We start from the raw sequence: 18,998 nt of genomic DNA, 5'->3' as shown, positions 1-18,998 counted from the left end.
GAAGAGCATTTGTGTTCCAAATTTTCCAAAAATGACCTGATGTGCATTATGAATTCATGTTACAAAGAAGTCAATGTTACTAATTATTTCTTTGTTTGAAGGGAAACAAAATCAATCTGAAGTACGATACTTGTACCTAATTTTCACTTCCTACTAAATGTTATATTAAACATTAGCACACACACAAAAAAAGAAAAACTAACACACAAAGTTAATGCTTTTTTGAAGTGAGAAAGAACATTTGAGTTACCATCTGCTTGCCTCTGGTGAATGTCCAGGTGCATATAAAAGTTAGATTAAAAAAAATCTCCAAAATAGAGAGCTAAGCAGATGTCAAGCTTGAGAGCTTGTTTTGTAAAACAAAGCCTGAAAGTTTGACTACCATTATGGTTACAAAGATGTCATTCTCATTTTCCAAGCTACTCGTCATTTAATCAATGACTTTCAAGAAAGAAGATAGAATTACAGTCTCAGCATCTCAGCGTTAGAAGGAGCTGCAGAGGCCATGTCATTCAATCAATGCCCAAAAAGAAACCCTCTCTCCATAACATGTTCCCACCTTTGTTTGAAGAAACAGGGAGATAAACAGAGATCTGTTTCTTCATCATAAACATATGGAAAACATAGATTTAGAGTATAAAGTATGTGGAGGATGTAAATTCCCATAGAGGCTTTGCAGTTGGAAATGGATAAGAATCTTTTAAGAGGGGTAGATGTGAGAGGGTTGTTTCTTACTAACCTGGAGAGAATGTCTGTATCGATGAGAAGACATTGAAGACATGGCTATTTGTCTTCTAAAATGTTCTATAATGTCTGTTTCATTGGCTATTGCTTCATCCAAAGCAACTATCTGAAGCAGAAATGAGTTCATTTGCCTAAAAAGGTCAAGTCTGTTTTATTAAAAAAAAAAGAGATGATTATTGTTTTTAATCTATTTTTTTGCACTATTGCTTTTATTAAAGAGGTATAATTGCCCCAGTCACAAACTGATCAGTCCTTGAAGAGGATAGTTTTATTTTTTTAATATGAAACTATTTTACTTTTTTAGCATAAATTTTATTAATTTATTTTTAGTTTACAACATTTACTTCCATAAGCTTTTGCATTTAAATTTTCTCCCTCTCCCTCCCCATCTCCCTCCCCCGCAATCAGATAAAGGCTCTACGTATACATTCCTATTAAACATATTTTCACATTAGTCATGATGTAAAGAAGAATTAGAACCAATAGGAGGAACCACAAGAAAGAAGAAACAAAACAAAACAAAACAGAAGGGGGAAAAAAGAGCAAATAGTATGCTTCAATCTGCATTCAAACTCCATGGTTCTTTCTCTGGATGTGGATAGCATTTTCCATCGTGAGACTTTTGGAGATGTCTTAGATCCTTGCATTGCTGAGAAGGGCTAAGTCTATCACACAGTGTGGCTGTTACTGGGCACCATGTTCTCTTGGTTCTGCTCATTTCACTCAGCACCACTTCATGTAAGCCTTTCCAAGTTTTTCTGAAGTCTATCCGCTCATCATTTCTTATAACACAATAGTATTCTATTACATTCATATACCACAACTTGTTCGGCCATTCCATAATTGATGGGCATTCCCTCAGTTTCAAATTCTTTGCCACCACATATAGAGCTGCTATAAATGTTTTTTGTGCATGTGGGTCCTTTTCCCATTTGTATGATCTCTTTGGGATATAGCCTAGAAATGCTATTTCTAGGTCAAAGGGTATGAACATTTTTATAGCCCTTTGGGCATAATTCTGAATTTAATTCTATCTTTCAACAACATAAAAAGTAAATAGGGTAAAAAAAACCTGCCACAAGTCAAAAAAGTAGATTATGTGTTTTAAAAGAATTTTCTGATTTTAAACCTAAAGGTCAAAGAGAATTACATTTAAAATATAAGCACATATGCACATGTGTGCTCACATACACAAAGTGTATATATGTATATTATATATATGTTTGTATATGTGTGTGTGTATATAATGTTTCTTTGGCCATAAAAATACTTATGGTGACAGGCATGTAAAGCATTCACTAAGCACTTAATATTTGCCAAGAAGTGTAGCTTCCATGTGTCTTCCTGGCTATTACGTATTGTCTTTTACTCTTGGAATGTGAATTCTTTGAAGTCATGTACTGTTTTTCTTGCTTGTATTTGTATTCCAACCTTTAGCACAATCTTCTTGACACACAGGAAACACATAATAAATGTTTTACTTCCATATCTGTTTTGGAGAGCAAACAGCAGGGCCATTCTATTTGCATGCATTGTCACTACTTGTGTATTTAAACATCACATATTATTCTCTCTTTTTCTATTCCATTTGGTTTATTTTAGTGCCCTGACCCATCCTGCAAGCAAGATTTATTGGCTTATCTGGAACAAATCAAATTCTATTCTCACCAGCTCAAAATATGCAGTCAAGTGAAAGCTGAAATCCAGAATTTGGGAGGAGAACTCATCATGTCTGCTGTAAGTATAAACTATTATTTTCTACTCAGAGTTTATGGGTTATAGGTTAACATTATCCCAGGTTCCAACCTATTTGTTTTTCCTGTTGCCAATATCATCAACATCATCCATCCTCATCCTCATCATCCTCATCCTCATCATCATCATCATCTCCATCAAAAACACATGTATCTTAAGCACCTACTATGTGTCAGGCACTGTGATAAGCCCTTGAGATACACAAAGAAGCAACAGATAATCTCTGTCCTTAAGGAGCTCCCAATCTGATGGCAGAAACATGTTATACAAATACAAACATACTATATATAAGTAGGAAATAATTAAAAGACATGAGGCCTTAGAACTGAAAAGGGTTAGGAAAGGCTTCCTGTTTAAAAAAAAAAATTTAATTGGACACTACAGGAAGTGATTGAAGTCAGTAGACTGAGTTGAAGACATTGAGCTTTCCCTGCACAGGGAATGCCCTAAGCCAAGAGGTGGAGTGTCTTATTTGTGGGACAACTAGGAAGCTAGTGTCACTACATCAAGCTTTATGTAGTGAGGAGTAGAGTATAAGAAGATCAGAAAATTAAGGCTGGGTTAGACTGTGAAGAGTTTTGAATAACAAACAGAGGATTATGTATTTGGAGGTGAGAGGTGAAGGTTTTTACTGAGTGTATGGGGTGGGGTGGGTAGGAAAGATAACTTAGTTATAGAAACACTCCAGGAAAATAACTTTGGTGGTTGAATGGAGGATGGATTGGGCTGGGGAGAAACTTGAGGCAGACTGTCATTGGCTAGAAAATACCCAGAATGACTAAATAGGATTAATACTCCTTTATTAAAGGCTCAGCATGTAAAATCTCAGTTAAAAAAAGTCTAAAAAAAACCTAAAACTCCACATTTCTTGTAAAAGAAATATGAGCAGGCATGACTGGTTTTTTTTTAACCAAAACTGATCACCTTTTAGAATCTTAGTCATGCAACAACTGGATGGTAATTGAACACCTGGATGGAGGATTGAATTATATGACTAATTTCTGATTTAGAATGAATGTAGGTGGAATTTTCATAGCATTCATTTTCAAATCATTTAAAGTTTCATAATTGTTGATAGATACCAATTCTGCTATTTCCTTTTTTATAGCAGGAAACTTTATTCTATGGAGCATTGTTTCCACATTTGATTTTAGGCATTGCTCCCCATCCTCCTGTCAGTAATAGGAGAGTCTGTTCTGGGTTCAGCTATGGCCATAAGCTAGTATGTGTTATTTCAAGCAATATTTAGTTTCAATGACTTCAATTAAAATGAACCAAATTTGAAAATTCCTTTCAGGAGTAAGAAACTTCTAAATTTACTTTAATATTTTCCTGTCATTACAAATACTGAGAGGCAGAAGACAGAGACATTAGAGAGAGACAGAGAGGAAGGCAGAGATGATTATATCCCTTTCAGTGCCTTGCAGTTTCTGTCACATAGGAGTTGAGTGGGTTTTTTTTTAAATTATTAATCTTTGTTAAAACTGGGCAAGTCACTTAACCCTGTTTACTTCACTTTCCTCATCTGTAACATTAGCTGGAGAAGGAAATGGCAAACCACTCCAGTATCTTCATGACCGTGTTTGGGATTTTCTTACTGGAGTGATTTGCCTTTTTCTTCTTCAGGGTCACACAGCTGATGCCAGATTTGAACTCATGAACATAAGTCTTCCTGACTCCAGGTCTAGCACCATAGCCACTGTGCCACCTACCTGCCCCAAGTCCTTCCCTGATGCCAAAAAATCCTCCCATTCCTTCCTGTTTCTTCAACTTCCTTAATGTGGGGGGTAATCATTAATAAAAGAGAAAATATAAGAATGTGAGAAGTAAAAAATTTAAGAATACAACAGAGGGGGTCATAACCTATTTCTTTATATTTATTTTTTGTTTCAGTCCCCTAATTGGGTGTCAGGGAACAAAGGTTCAAAGGTAAGGAGGCTATAAATAGGTAACCCCTACCTATATTATCAGATCAACTCTACTATTCCTGGTAGCCAGTGAGTGCAGTATTTGAAACCTGTGGGAGGGGGAGAGGGGGAGGAATGTACGCCAAAAATAATGAATTACGGAAGTAAAAAGGGTTTTCTGTTATAACCTATCCATACAGATGCCCAAAGGACACTTTCAATTATTTAAATGGACCTTACCTATTATAATAAAAATTACCTTTTCCCACAAGACATTATTTGGAGGTCAGCAGTTTTATTACTATATTCAAAGGTGATTAATCACTGAATTGTCATATTTTGTACATTTTACTTAATGTCTTTCACTATGTATTTTCATGAGGAAGCAGGTGTTCCAAAGCCACAATTTGTTAAATTGGATAAATAAATATATGGCTGATCAGTTGGGAGGGAGGAAAAATCAGCAAAATGGAAAATTCACCAAGCAACTGTCATTTTGCTTAAAATTCAGCAGAAATCATGGATGGACTCAGGTACTTAGGAAATTGGCTAAATACAGACTCCCATAGAAGGTTAATGTACTTATGCATTTTAAGGCAGTTACAGGATTGAGAGAATGAACTTTTAAAGCATTCCACAATCATTTGGAGGAGTCATTTGTCAAATGTCAGTCCTAGAGTAGAGCACCTGCATACACACACACACACACACACATATACACATACACATTTAAACTTATCAGTGGTAACAATAACTTGCATTTCTATAACACTGTAATTTTTGTAATGTACTTTACACATATTGACATATTTGAAACTTGCCTCGTAATAGGTGCTATAAGTTCTCACATTTTACGGATGAAAAAAGTAAGGCAGAGATATGACTGGCCCATGGTCACACAACTAGTAAATATGTGAAGTCATATCTGAGCTTGGTTTTTCCTGACTTCATGTCTTGTATTTTAACCAAAGTGCCCTCACCCCTTCCCTCACACACTAGTGTTAGTAGAATGAAAATTACTCTAAATTACATCAGTAATGAAACTTCTGGGAAAAAATGTGGAACAATTATTTGGGTGTCTATGTATGTATGTATATCAGTGTTTGTGATTAATTTATATAATGCTTGCCAATGAAATGTCTAGAGGAGAATGTTAATTCTCTTATTGAACTAATTTACCATTTTCTTTGATATTTATGTAATGTCAAGGTAAATAATTATTCATTAATGTCTCTTTAACAAGAAGATGACTTCTTTTAATCCATTGAAATAATATCAGACTCCTTCAAAGGTATAATGAGAAATGTTCATCAAAGTTAGCAAATGACGAGTCTAATCGATAACCACTAACAACAGTGACTCTAAAAAGAGTTGAGCCATGGTCATCACAACTGTCATAGTGTCATGTCATGGAGGATGTACAATCCAGAGTCTGAATCACTGAAGGATTCCATATAGGTGGTGAGGTCCTCTGAGTGTTTCTGCTTATAGATTTCCCAGTTCTTCTTACATAAAATTCTCAAATATAAAAGAGACTCCAAAATGAAATTCAATATGATTCAGCAGAGGTAAGCATTAATTTCCACATAGGTTGCAAAAAAAAAAAATGCTGTAAATGCTGTTGAGTCATTTCACTCACATCTGACTCCTCATGACCTCTTTTGGGTTTTCTTGACAAAGATACTGGAGTGGTTAGCCATTTCATTCTCCAGTTCATTTTATGGATGAAGAAACTGAGGCAAATGGGATTAAGTGACTTGCCCAGGGTCACACAATTAGTAAGTGTCTGAGGCCATATTTGAACTCACGAAGAGTTTAGAGCTAAAAGCAAAAAATAAGTGAACGAATAAATAAATAAAATAAACACATTCAAAACAGACAAAAATTGACTACTGTCCAAACTTGATTTGAAAATCTATAGAACTAATCAATCTGTGTTAGTGTTTGTATGTGTTTGCATGCAGCTCTTAGCTATCTGTCATCTATCCCTCCATCCATATATTTATATAACATTTATCTATTTACGGCAGCATACCTTGGAAAACAGAGACTGTCTCAGAATCAGAAAGCTCTGTGTTCAGTTTTCAACTCTTTCTCATGCCAGCTATGTGACTTAGACAATTCACTTAACCTCTCCATGGTCTGGGCACCTCTGGAAGACTAAAATAACAAATTATAGAGCAACTACCAAAAGGAATTGGCAAAAGATGTTCTTCACAGGGAGACCCCTAAACAAATGAAATCATTGATGTTTAAATTTCATTTTCTGTACCCCTTTCCAAAAAAACAAAAAAAAAAGATTTCACTCACTCTCTTCATACATCTCTTTCTGTTTACTCTAGACTGATTCTGTAATTCATGACCCCTATAATCATCTGGCCTCTTTCTTATCTCTGTATTCTTCATGCAATTAAAGCTTCCAAAATATCCATTCTAGGCTTTCTCCTGTAGGCACTTTCTGCTACTATCTTATAGGACTCATTCCATGGATTTCTCTTTTCCATTGTTCCTCAATCCCAGGATAATGTCAATTATTACAGATGTTGGAGAGGACGCTGCCCCATAATGGGACCTCTCTCCCAACACCCCTCGCATTTACCTTGAAATCTCCCTGTGTCTGTGTTTTCCCACTTCTCTAGGTGCCAGTTGACCTGAAACATTCCATCTCTTCCCCTATCAGAACAAGTAGGTTTTTCAAGCACTGATCTCCCATGTATCATCATCCTGTATAAGATTCTCCCCTCCCTTCACTGACCATCTCTTTTCACTTATAAGAGTATTCATCAGAGGAATACCCTTTACCTCCAAAGTAAAGCCTCCTTCCCTCATCCCCCTTTTCCATGTTTCTCACCTCATCCTTCCTAACTCTTCTAATAGAATCTTCTCTTTCTGAAACCACAGAAATCACCTTCCCTTTAGTTATGGCTTTTGATTTGACTCTTGCATGTTGCACTCCTCCCTAGCCTCCTATTGGTTTCTCCCTTCCTATATACTGTCCCATGTTATGATGTAGTCCCACAAAATAAGCACTGAGTCACCTGCAGGCAGGTGTTGCCAGGTTTTGTCTGTAATATTCCTTGTCCACTTCTTCAATGTTACTTCTACCAAACTTCCAGCTTCAATCTTGTCTCCTTGTGTGCTTTTAAAATTTATTGCTCTCTTGTCACTCTGTTGATGATGCTGTCCTTGCCTGGCACATTTATTTATTCCTCCTGCAATTCTGTAGTTTGGTATTTGGGAGGCAAGTAATCTCTTCATTTCAGATTTTCTTTGTGAAATATTTCAAATTCTTCTTTACTATTGAATGTCCGTCCTTTGTTCTGTATCTCATGGGTTGAATCCTGAGCACCAGTAATCTTTGGAACACATGATTCCATTCCCACCACTTTTTTTTCCTAGTGGTTACAGAATAGTTTCAAATTACTTGAATCCACTTTCCTTTTATTTGAAGGACTTTCTTCTGATGGGAGCAGTTGGGTTGTACAGTGGGTAGAGAATGAGGCTCAGAGTCAAGAAGACATGAATTCAAATCCAGCCTCAAAAATTACTGTGTGGCAAATCACTTAATCCCTATTGATAAAGTAAGGATAATAATAGCATCGACCTACCAGGGTTGTTGTGAAGATGAAATGACACAACTAAGTGCTTAGCCTAGTTCCTAGCATATAGTGAATGCCATATAAATGGAAACTGTTATTCATAGTATTATTGTTACTTATAAAATTTATTTCTGAATTGATTTATTAAATTTAACTTCTGCGTGTCAGTCTGTGGTCTTGTTTTTTTTTTTTTTTCTAGAGGGGATCTATGAAATGTTTCAATTGGAATTTAATGTTCCATGTTCAGTAGCTCTGGGTAGTATATTTTCTTTTTATGGTTTTACATACTTTTGTCTTGTCATGTTTTTCTGGGAAATCTATGTTCCTTAGGGTGATTCTATATATCACGCCTCTGAGGTCAGTATTCATTGCTTGAAATAGTGAGCTTCTAAAAAAAGATAGTGAGCTTATTTTCATTTAATGGTATTATTTTTTGAATCTTTTCCTCTAGATTTTCCTTCACTTCTGCATATGCACATTCTTTATCTGTTGTTCTCTCTTTGTTTCTTTGGTGAGGCTTGCCAATGCAGATTCAAGTTTTTCTATTTAGCCCATTATTTTTTTATTATGCAGGACAAAAATATGCTCTCATAATTCTCGTTTCTTTTTTAAACCTCTCAAACATCATGCCATATTTATTTCCATGTTGTCCTCAGTTTCCTCTGGGTCCTCTGTCTCATCAACGTTGTATCATTTTCCTTCATGTTGTAGTGTTTATTTATAGATGCCTAAACTTGTTTACTAGATCTGGAGGCCTTATTTCCTTCTGTTGTTAATGTTTTTTCTTTTTTTTTCTCATTGATTATTCTGTTTATCTTCAAGGTCTTTGAATTGTCTTCTTCCTGAAATCTTTGGTACTTTCAGGGTTTTTTCCCCTTTTATTTCCCTTGTTATCCACTACCCTGCTCAGTTCTCTTTCATTATGGTTTCCTTAGGGGCTAGATCTGAAAACATCTTAGCTTCCTCCCACACTGAGTAATGTCTCTACCACAGCTGTTTAGATGGTCAGAACTGGCCAGTCATGGGGACCTATCCAACTTCTTCTGTTCCTTAGTTCTCTGGCCCAGGCCCAGCACTTGTAAGAGCTTGCTTTTCCTTGTTTCTTTTTGTTTGTTTGTTTGTTTGTTTTTCTGGTACCAACAATTAAGAGCTTTGCAGCTCTTGTGTTCCCAGAGCAAACTTCCATAGCCTGAAGCAAAGTCTTCACATCCCTGGAAAATGGGAGGGGTGAGTGGAAATATAAGGGTCGGATTTCAATGTATGCCTGTCATGTCCTTGTGGTTTCTAATGCAACCTTTCTGCTGATTGCATGGGCGGCCAGGCAGGGAGAAGGATGTTGAGTGAGCAGCAGTTTCTGTTTTTTTTTTTCTAACTGTCTGTTGGATTCTAAGTGTCCTAGACCATGAAGACATTTGAAGTTGGGTTTTTTTTTTATCTTTGCTGCATAATTTTTGTTTTGGAGGGATCTGCAAGGTCATGAAAATTGGGGGCAAATGTCTAATCCACCATTTTGTCACTCATATGACTAGAACTACTGGTATGTTTAAAAACAAAAACTTCATCTACCTCTAAATATATGTATACATCTTTGGAGACACAGTAAATGAACAAAAAGTTCATTTCAGAATTGAACAGGAGCAGGACAGCTGGTAGGATTTCCTTTAGGAAATTACATAATACTTTTAAGGACTCCAAATCTCTCCTTAAAACAAAGAAATATCTTTTACCACTAATATCCTTGCAGTGATTCTATGTGTCTGTGAGTCATAAAGTACTCTATTCTCTTAAGAAATGAAGTCAGGAATCATCCAAAGGGCAAAGGATTGGTGCTTGTAAGTAAAAAAAAAAACCACATTATTAATAACAAATATTCCAGGAGATGTGGGTGAGAAGGATGTTAGCAGGAAAATGTAGGATTATTTTTTTTTCTTTAAGAACTAATCATCTAGTGAGACAGCTTACATTACAAAGGCAAGATAATGAGTATATTCATTGGGGGACAAAGAAGAATGTGTTTCTCACTTAGAAGTAATTGTCAGAGTAGATTATAGTCTCAACAGTTTATAAATATAGAGGTCTGAGAGATCTTAGAGACCATGTAGTCCAAACCCTCTCATTTTCCATTTGCAAGTCCAGGTATTTCAAGTGACTTATCCAAGGTCATAGAGTTAATAAGTATGAGAGTCAGAATATAAACCTGTATCTTCTGACACGATCATACTTTAAGATAGAGACACTATTGGCACTATTTAAATAATAGTTCCTAGGGGCAGTTGGGTGGTGCAGTGGATAGAGTTCTGGCCTTGAAGTCAGGAGGACATGAGTTCAAATCCAATCTCAGACACATGACACTTATTAGCTGTGAGACCTTGGGCAAGTCACTTAACCCCAATTGCCCTGCAAAAATAAATAAATAAATGATAGTTCCTATGTTCCATTTATACGTCTAAAAGTTCTGAATTAGTTAAAAAAGAAAAAAAAACCCTTGAAAAGTGATAAATGTATAGAAAAGGGGAAAAAAAGTTAAGTCGGAATCAGCAGACCTGGATTCAAATCCTGCCTTTTATTATTTGTAAATGTGTTTATCATTTGTGTGACCTTGGACGAGTCTTTTAACCTCCCTAGCCCTTAGTTTTAGTAACAGCAAAAGAAGAGGTAGATAATTTAGTTAGCCTTAAGTCCCTGTTCAATGGTAGATATATTATCATAAGGCTTAAAAGTGGTGTTTCCAATGGTTTGAACAGTTGATAAAAATATCTGGGAAGATGAAGTATACATATATTTGTACAAAGGTTGCATTTTAATAAACAGCTTTTAAAAAGTAATATTGTCCAAACTAAGTGAATGGCAGGAGTTTTTCATGGCCCAGAAAATATGCTGGGTAGCCTGGTAATGCCAATGCCCCCATCTATTAGTGGTTATCCATATATAGAATTTCAACCCTGGATGTATGCTCCAGTTTCAGCAATGGGACACTGTGAGGCATTACAACTAGAGTTGCTCTTGCCTTCTCTGAGACATTCCAAAAGTCTGGTTATGAGAAACACCTTTTAAAATTGTTTTTATTCTTATTTTTATTCTGAACCTAACACCAAATAAGTAGACTTTGTTTCTGCATGGTGGAATAGAAAATGGGCAAAGTACCCCAAATTGCAAGTTTCTATTAACTTGCTTTTTGAAATATATAGAATGGGGGGCAGCTAGGTGGTGCAGTGGATAGAGCACCGACCCTGGATTCAGAAGCACCTGAGTTCAAATCCGGCTTCAGATACATAACACTTACTAGCTATGTGACACTGGGCAAGTCACTTAACCCCCACTGCCCAACCAAAACAAAAACACACAAAAAAAATATATATATAATGCATTGAACCTATTGGTTTATAAGCAGTACCGCTTTTCTCTCCTTCTTTCTCTGTGTTAAAAAAAAAATGTCTCAATGACCCTCTTTCCTCCTCTTATTTTTTTTTCCTCCTCTTCATTCCCTGCCCCTCCTTCCCCTTGCTCCCATAAGGGAGCACTGTAATGTGCCTTTACCTCTCAACTCAAACTTTATAGCCTCTACTCACACATGTATATCTATAAACTCCCATCATTCCACTACTGAGAGATAAGAATCTAACAAATATGTGTTGTCAAGCAACAGAAATCCCCATATTGGCTGTGGCTGGGTTGTGTCTTATATTGCATCTTGAGGCCATCACCTTCTTGTCAAGAGGTGGATATCTTGCTTCCTGTTCAGTCTTTTCTAATCATGGTTGGTTATTGAATTGCATAAGAGTTGTCAAAGAGGTTGTTTTTACATTTAAAAAGATATATTGATCAGTAGAAATTTGCAACATTTTCTTAGGAGCAAAACAGGACTTTGTGTGGAGTTCCTGGGCTTAGGTCATAATAAATGCTTCCTAAATGTCTGTTGGGTGAATTAGAGAATTAATGAAGAACTTCATGTAAATCTAAAAGATTCTGGAGGCTTCAGTGGCCTGCCAGACTAGCATGAGTCAGCAGCATCAGGTGGGAGCAAAGAAAAATCTTGCCATCTTGGACTATATGAAGAGAAAGTATCAAGCAAGATAAGGAGATGAGAGTGCCCTGAGCCATACCACATCTTCAGTATTGTGTTCATTTCTTAGCACCACAATGTATGGAGGACATTAATGAGTTAAAGAGTGTCTAGAGGGAGAAGTCATATTGGGGATGGATCCTGAGGTCATGAATTGAAGAAACTGAGACTGTAAACCAGGAAAGAGGATATTTCTGGAAATGGGGAAGAAAAGAAGCTATCTTTGAGTATTTGAAGGACTGTCGCAGGGAAGAGAAATGTTTCTGCTTGGCCCCAATGGGTAGAACTTGAAATAATAGCTAGAAGCTTCACAGAGGAAGATTCAGATCTGAGTTAAGGAATAACTCCACAGAGCTCCACAAAAGAAGAATGAGGTCGGCCATCTTGGCTATGTTAAAAAAATTCCATTTATCTGAGTCTATGGATTAGACTGGATGGTCCCTGAGGTACCTTGAAATGAATAAATGTCCTGATTCTGTGAAATAATACTCTGGAAATAGGCAGATACGTGGATATTTTATGTATTTGTGTATTGTGCATGTGTATGTGTATATATCTATATATCTATACCTACATACTGTGTGTATAAATATGTACATATATGCCCATGTATACATAATATGCACATAATGCATATACACATGTGTATATATGCATAAATGTATATATGTAAATACACACATATATGCATAAATAGATACATATGTGAACATAAACAGAGTTTTTCAGTCAAATCTGACTTTTTGTGACTGCATTTGGGTTTTTTTTGGTTTTTGGCAAGTTTTTAGAGTACTTTGCCATTTCCTTTTCCAGCTTATTTTACAGACGAGGAAACTGAGGCAAATAATGTTAAGTGACTTGCCAAGGGTCACACAGCTAGTAAGTGTCTGAGGCCAGATTTGAATTTAGGAAGATGAGTCTCCCTGACTCTGGGCCCAGAACCCTAACCACTGTGCCACTTAGTTGCCCATTAAACATACACACACACATTCATACACATATCCATACACATATCCATTTGTGTGTGTATGTGTATGTATATAATGTATATTATATATGTGTATGTATATATGTTTATTTATAGAGTATTTAAGCCTTAAAGCATACACATATATATACTCATGCATATTCTTTAAAGTTTATATTCACTAACCCTGTATGATAGGTATTGCAAATATTCTTACCCCATATTACAGATGGTGAAGCTGATGTTCAGAAGAATTAAATATGTAATAAATAGAGGATCCAAAATCTAGATGTGACTGACAGAGCTTAGATATAGATAAGTATTTATAGAATTGAATTTCTCTTTTGGTGCCTGTTGGGGGCAGCTGGTGGAATGGTTCTATGAGGGTTAGGAAGGAAAAGAAAGAATAAAATGGGAAGACGTTCAGACATGTTAGCTTGGCAGAGAGCAAGGTGAAGTTTAGACTGCCTGTGTGATATAGATAAATGCCTGATTTCAAGCATGTTTGAGCAACGACTTGGTCAGTGCAGACAATGCTTGGAAAGAAGCATGACTTCAGGCCCTGCTTTGTGCACATCAAATACTTGCTGGTGAAAAAAGGGGCACATGCTGCATGAAAATGACCGAAGGGGCCTATGATTTTAAAGCAGCAACACAACACTTGTATATCTTGTTTTAAAACATGTTTCATGCTTCTAAAACTAGTTGAAAGATAAGCCAATAAAATTATTATAAACCTGAGTGCTTACACCTGACATTTATGTAGCACATTAAAGTTTGCAAAATGCTTTCTTTGCAGTATCCTTGTGAGGTAGGTAGTACAAGTATTTTATTATGGAAATGAGAGTTCTCCTTGTGATACACAGGAAAGGAGGCTGTGTTTGGGGGCTGAAGACCTTGGTTCAAGCCAGACCTTCATTTCCTCATTGGTAAAATAAGCCATTTGGACTATCACTATACCTGAGTTCAATTCCTCCTTTAGATATTTACTATCTCTGTGACCCCAGAATAGTCACTCTCTTTCAGCCTGAGTTTCCTCATCTATAAAATGGGAATGATAAGAGAACCTACATCATATGGTGTCATGAGAACCATATGAGATTTTATTTCCTCATGGCCAGGGAATGGATTGTGTGTGTGTGTGTGTGTGTGTGTGTGTATAAGTATATATGTATGTATCTATCTATCTGTCCATCTATGTGCATGTACATGTACATGTATGTTTGTGTATGTATGTATATATATATATATACACAAATATATATGTGCTTAGGAAATATAATACTATATGTAGGCTATTTTTAAATTGCTATTTATTATCATGTAGTTATTTATTCAGATCATTTCCAGCAAGTTACTACATACTTAACTTCTCTAAATGTCATTTTCACAATCCGTAAAATAGGGGTAAGAAAAATTGAAGTACCTTATCTAACAAGGTTGTTGTAGGGGGAAAAAAAAAACCAGAAAAGGACTAAGACTTAAAACACTACAGAAATTCACATTATGACGCTAATATCTGCTCTTTTTTTTTGCCCAGAACATGTTAATACTTATAGATGAAATTTACCTACAGTTAAAAATACTGTTGTCTTTGGGTTTCTCTTGGGTGAAATGGATACAACAATTATACATTGCCAAAACAAGTGTCAAGGTACATTTGGGCTATTTGCTAAATAAGATTAAGAATGGGCACTCACCGATATTCAGACTTTTGAGTCAATGAGTGTTTGTGTTTCTCATCCAAATATTTGAATTGAAAGTCTCCATCATCAGCCTCATGACTTCTCTTGGGAGGCCTCTTTTTTTCTATCTATGTGCAATTGGCAGACATGTGAGCTTTTCCAAAAGACATTCTGCTCATTATAAAACTAAACCACATCCTAGGGAGATCAGCCAAAGAGAATGCCCATAATTAAGAAATTGTGAGTCTGCCTTATTTACGTGTTAGCTTCTTATAATCATTTCTACCTCGTTCTTCCTAGTCTAGCTATTATAACAATTATAGAAGAGTAACATATATTGAGTACCTACTATATATGGTCTCCCAAAAGTCAGTGCAGTTTAAAATTATACTAAGACTTTGGGGATGCCCTGTATTTCAGGCATAAATTGAGGAAGAATAAGGCAATTACTTATAGTCCCTCTTGTTTTTCAGATATAACCAAATTAACAAATAAAGAATAACCCCATCATTTTGGATACTAATCAAATTAACTATTATCCTCACTAGGTTAATGGCCAAAATATATGGTCCAGACAGTAATTGGATATAAACACACAGTGAAATAGATTAGAGTGGCTAATAAAGATTTTGCACAAAGAAGGATTTGAGCCCAATCTTGAAGGACAGAGATGATTAGAATAGGTAGGTGGTGACCAGGGAGAGATTTAGCAACATTCAGAAAACATAATTTGCTTTGTAATTATGAGATGGTTAATAATATTTTGGACTATTTAGATAGTAGACTGTGCTAATTAAACAAAACATGAATTAGAGAATCTTTTTAAAATAAATGCAATTATACACCTTGCTATAACTAAATATAATTATGCTAAATTTTATTACCTAGTAGATGCCTTAAAGTACCTTTTTTTTAATGAAAAGGTAAAAGAAATCAGAGCTGACATTTGCATCATTCATTTTAAACAAAATGTACATGTAAGAATATCTTTCTAAGATACTACCTCAGGTGGTGCAGTAGATAGAACACCAGCCTTGGAGTCAGGAGGACCTGAGTTCAAATGTGGCCTCAGACAGTTGATACTTGGAGCTCTGTGACCCTGGACACTTTAACCCCATTTGCCTCACAAAAAAAAAAAGATACTACCTTTTTACCTTTTCAAAGCCTTCATCTCCCACTCCATATTCATTTGTCCTCTGAAGCCAATCTCAACACTTGGCAGAAAAATCTATAACAGCCTGGTCCCTTGATTTTGTCCATACCTTACTCCAACCTGGATTCTCCATGAGACAGATAATGCAGTCTTCAGTTCATATTAGGTGCATGACAGAAACTTTTTGATTCTGAGTGGAGGAGACACCATAATATACCTTCATTTCTCAATTCAACTTTTCTTTATGGCTTCAATTCAGACTTATATAGTTATATACTTTTGTCACTCAAGTTTAGGATTTAGAATAAGAAGGGATTCTGTTGTCAATCTGTCATTTTGGTCATGTCTGACTCTTCATGACCCCCTTTGGGGTTTTCTTGATGAAGATACTGGAATGGTTTGCCATTTCCTTCTCCTGCTCATTTTATACATGAGTAACATGAAGCAAACAGGGTTAAGTGACTTGCCCAGGGTCACACAGCTAGTGAGTATCTGAGGCTAGATTTGAACTCACAAAGATGAGTTTTCCTGAGTCTAGGACAGGCACTGTATCCACCGTGCCACCTAGCTGCCTAGAAGGGACTTTAGCAATCATCTAATCCAAAATCCTTATGTTACAAATGACAACACTGAAGCGCAGAGAAATGGGATCTCTTGCCCTAGGTCACAAAGTATATAAAGTGGCATGTGTGGGATTTGGAACCCGGATGCAGATTCCAATTTCATTGCTCTACCGACTCTATGCTGTCTCACACACAACTCATCATTTCATTGAGACAACCAAACTCTAGACTCTGCCACATTATTTTTTCTGTACTGTGGAATAAACAAGGTATTAGTCTTCACTAGTGCTCAGCCAATTTCTTCCATAGGGAGATAGGGCCTCTCTTTGCCCACTGGAGGTCAGCATCTGCTTTTAAGATTGTTTATTAGGGCCCACACTAACTGCCTGGGATGATTCCACTTGCTCATTCTCTTTCATTGTTGACTTGGATTTATAAATATCGAACTTCTGGCTCAATAGAAACCTGTCTCCTTTGTCCCCCTGTGTACATCTCTGGTTAGGACTGTATCTCAGTGCCCTTTATTCGGTCTCTATTGTGTTGTAAGCCATTGCTTGATTGTATGGAAGAAGCCTCCCTTTGGTACCATTTCACTTAATTAGGCTTCTCATTTGTGCTCTTGCTGAGTCAATATTTAGTTCTTTTCCTATATCCCTGGGATAAGCTGCAGTGTTCCATGTACCAGCTGAATGGCTTAATAGACACTAACATAGACCTTTGATGCTTTTGTATACTGTATCTTACCCTCTGCAGCATCAAAGCTATGTGAAAACAGAAGGCTGTTCCTTTAGCTTCCCATAATTAGACTCTCATGTGATTTGTTCTAAAAATCCCTTGCTCTGGGTGATGGATTATGAAGAGGCAGAAGGAAGAGTGATCTTCTGCATTGTCTTATTTTTAGAGCTGTGGTTCTAATGTAGCGTTTTCTAATAGCACCATTATGCACCTGCATCTCCACCTGAGACCACAGGCAAAGCCAGATGCAGTGTTACCAATCACTTAACTCCCCTGGAAGCAGTGGGCCTCAAGGCAGATGTAAAATAAAGAGAAAGACAAGGAAGTTCCCAGGACAAGTCCAGTTATTTGGCTTTTGAAGAATCTGGGCATTTTGAGGGCTACAAAGGTTCCTGTGGCCTATACAAGCACGGGCATTTAAGTAAATGATGGAGTTTCTTAAAATCCACCTATACTATTTTTTTTGAGGTAACAAAAGTTGAGAAAATAGCTGGAAAAAAAAATCTTTATAGCGAGTTCTACAGAGTGTTGAATTTCCTCTGTAAAAATCCCCAGAAACATTAAGACTAGTGGTAGTTACAATTATATTATTTGAAATCTAATTTTACTACATGGTACCAAAGGAAGGCTTATTCCATAGACTCCAATAAAAGCTTACAGCAGAACAAAGACCAAATAATGGGCCTTCACATAGAGTTATAACCACATATGTTAATGGAGGAACGAAAGATGCATGAGTTTCAAACTGGATGGAAGCTAAAGATTTATAAAGCTGAGTCACCAGTGAAAGAATAAATGGCTGGCCTCACCCTAGCTATCAGCTTTAGCTTCCATGGTCAACCATGTAGATAGTTGCAGAGTCCTAATGCGTATCTGCCCTCTTGCTCCCCTTACCCAAGATTCAAGATGTTCCATTGTAAAGAACAATGAATTTGGAACCATTGTACCTTTCTTGGCCTCAGTGATCTCATTTACAAAATCATGACATTGGACTAGATCAGTCCTTCTTGAACTTTTAGTCTAAGGGCCCCTTTATGCTTTTAAAATTAGGACCCCCCCAAGGACTTTTTTTAATGTAGGATATGTGTATACATATACATATGTGTATATATCTATATTTATGTGTATTTGACATATTAAAAACATCTTAGCATTATTATGAAAATAGTTTAGACATCACAGAATTCCTGAAACAATGTAGAGGATTTCCAGATTTCCCCAGATGACAATTTGAGAACCATTGAATTCCATCAAAGGTTATTCATCTTTTTTTTTTTCTATTGTAGACCTCTATGGCAGGTTCATGAAATCTGTGGACCATTTATCAGAATACTGTTTTTAAGTGCATAAAAATAAAAAGCACAAAGTTCAATAAAAGTATATAGACAGAATTTTGCATATATATATATATATATATATATATATATAATGTGTGTGTATATATATATACACACACACACATAGTTATATAGTTGAAATATAGTTATATATTATCAAATATGAAATACATAGCATAATAATGAATATCTAGCAATATAGAACATGGAATGTAATGTGATATAATATTCAACATAGTATAGTATAATTTAGTGATATGTATGTATGTATATATATATATATATATATACATATATATATGTATGTATACAGTGTGTGTGTATGTGTGTATATACACAAAAATATTAAACCAAAAAATGAATTTGGGGATTGTAGATTATGAAACCCTGGATTAGATGATCTCTAACTTACCTTTTTGCCCCAGGTCCTATGATCAAATTATAACAATAACATAACAACTAGCATTTGTAGAACACTTTAAGGATTTCA

At 36.0% G+C, this 18,998-nt stretch overlaps 1 protein-coding gene across 3 annotated transcripts in view; it reads left to right on the top strand.

The window, feature by feature from the left end:
• The window catches only part of CTNNA3 (catenin alpha 3), a 1,889,266-nt gene that overhangs the window by 1,824,762 nt on the left and 45,506 nt on the right, over positions 1-18,998 (top strand). For 2 of the 3 annotated variants that reach the window (XM_020998213.2, XM_020998214.2), the window contains exons 17-18: positions 2,347-2,481; positions 4,393-4,428. In XM_020998213.2, the coding sequence (XP_020853872.1) occupies positions 2,347-2,481; positions 4,393-4,428 (171 nt within the window). The remainder of the gene's footprint in view (positions 1-2,346; positions 2,482-4,392; positions 4,429-18,998) is intronic. The other variant, XM_078150742.1, reaches the window with a different exon arrangement.

This window comes from Phascolarctos cinereus, unplaced genomic scaffold (genome assembly GCF_003287225.1).
Source record: "Phascolarctos cinereus isolate Bilbo 61053 unplaced genomic scaffold, phaCin_HiC Scaffold_3;HRSCAF=262, whole genome shotgun sequence".
NCBI lineage: Eukaryota > Metazoa > Chordata > Mammalia > Diprotodontia > Phascolarctidae > Phascolarctos > Phascolarctos cinereus.
The sequence above is the reverse complement of the archived record's forward strand: the minus strand, read 5'-3'. Positions and strand labels throughout refer to the sequence as shown.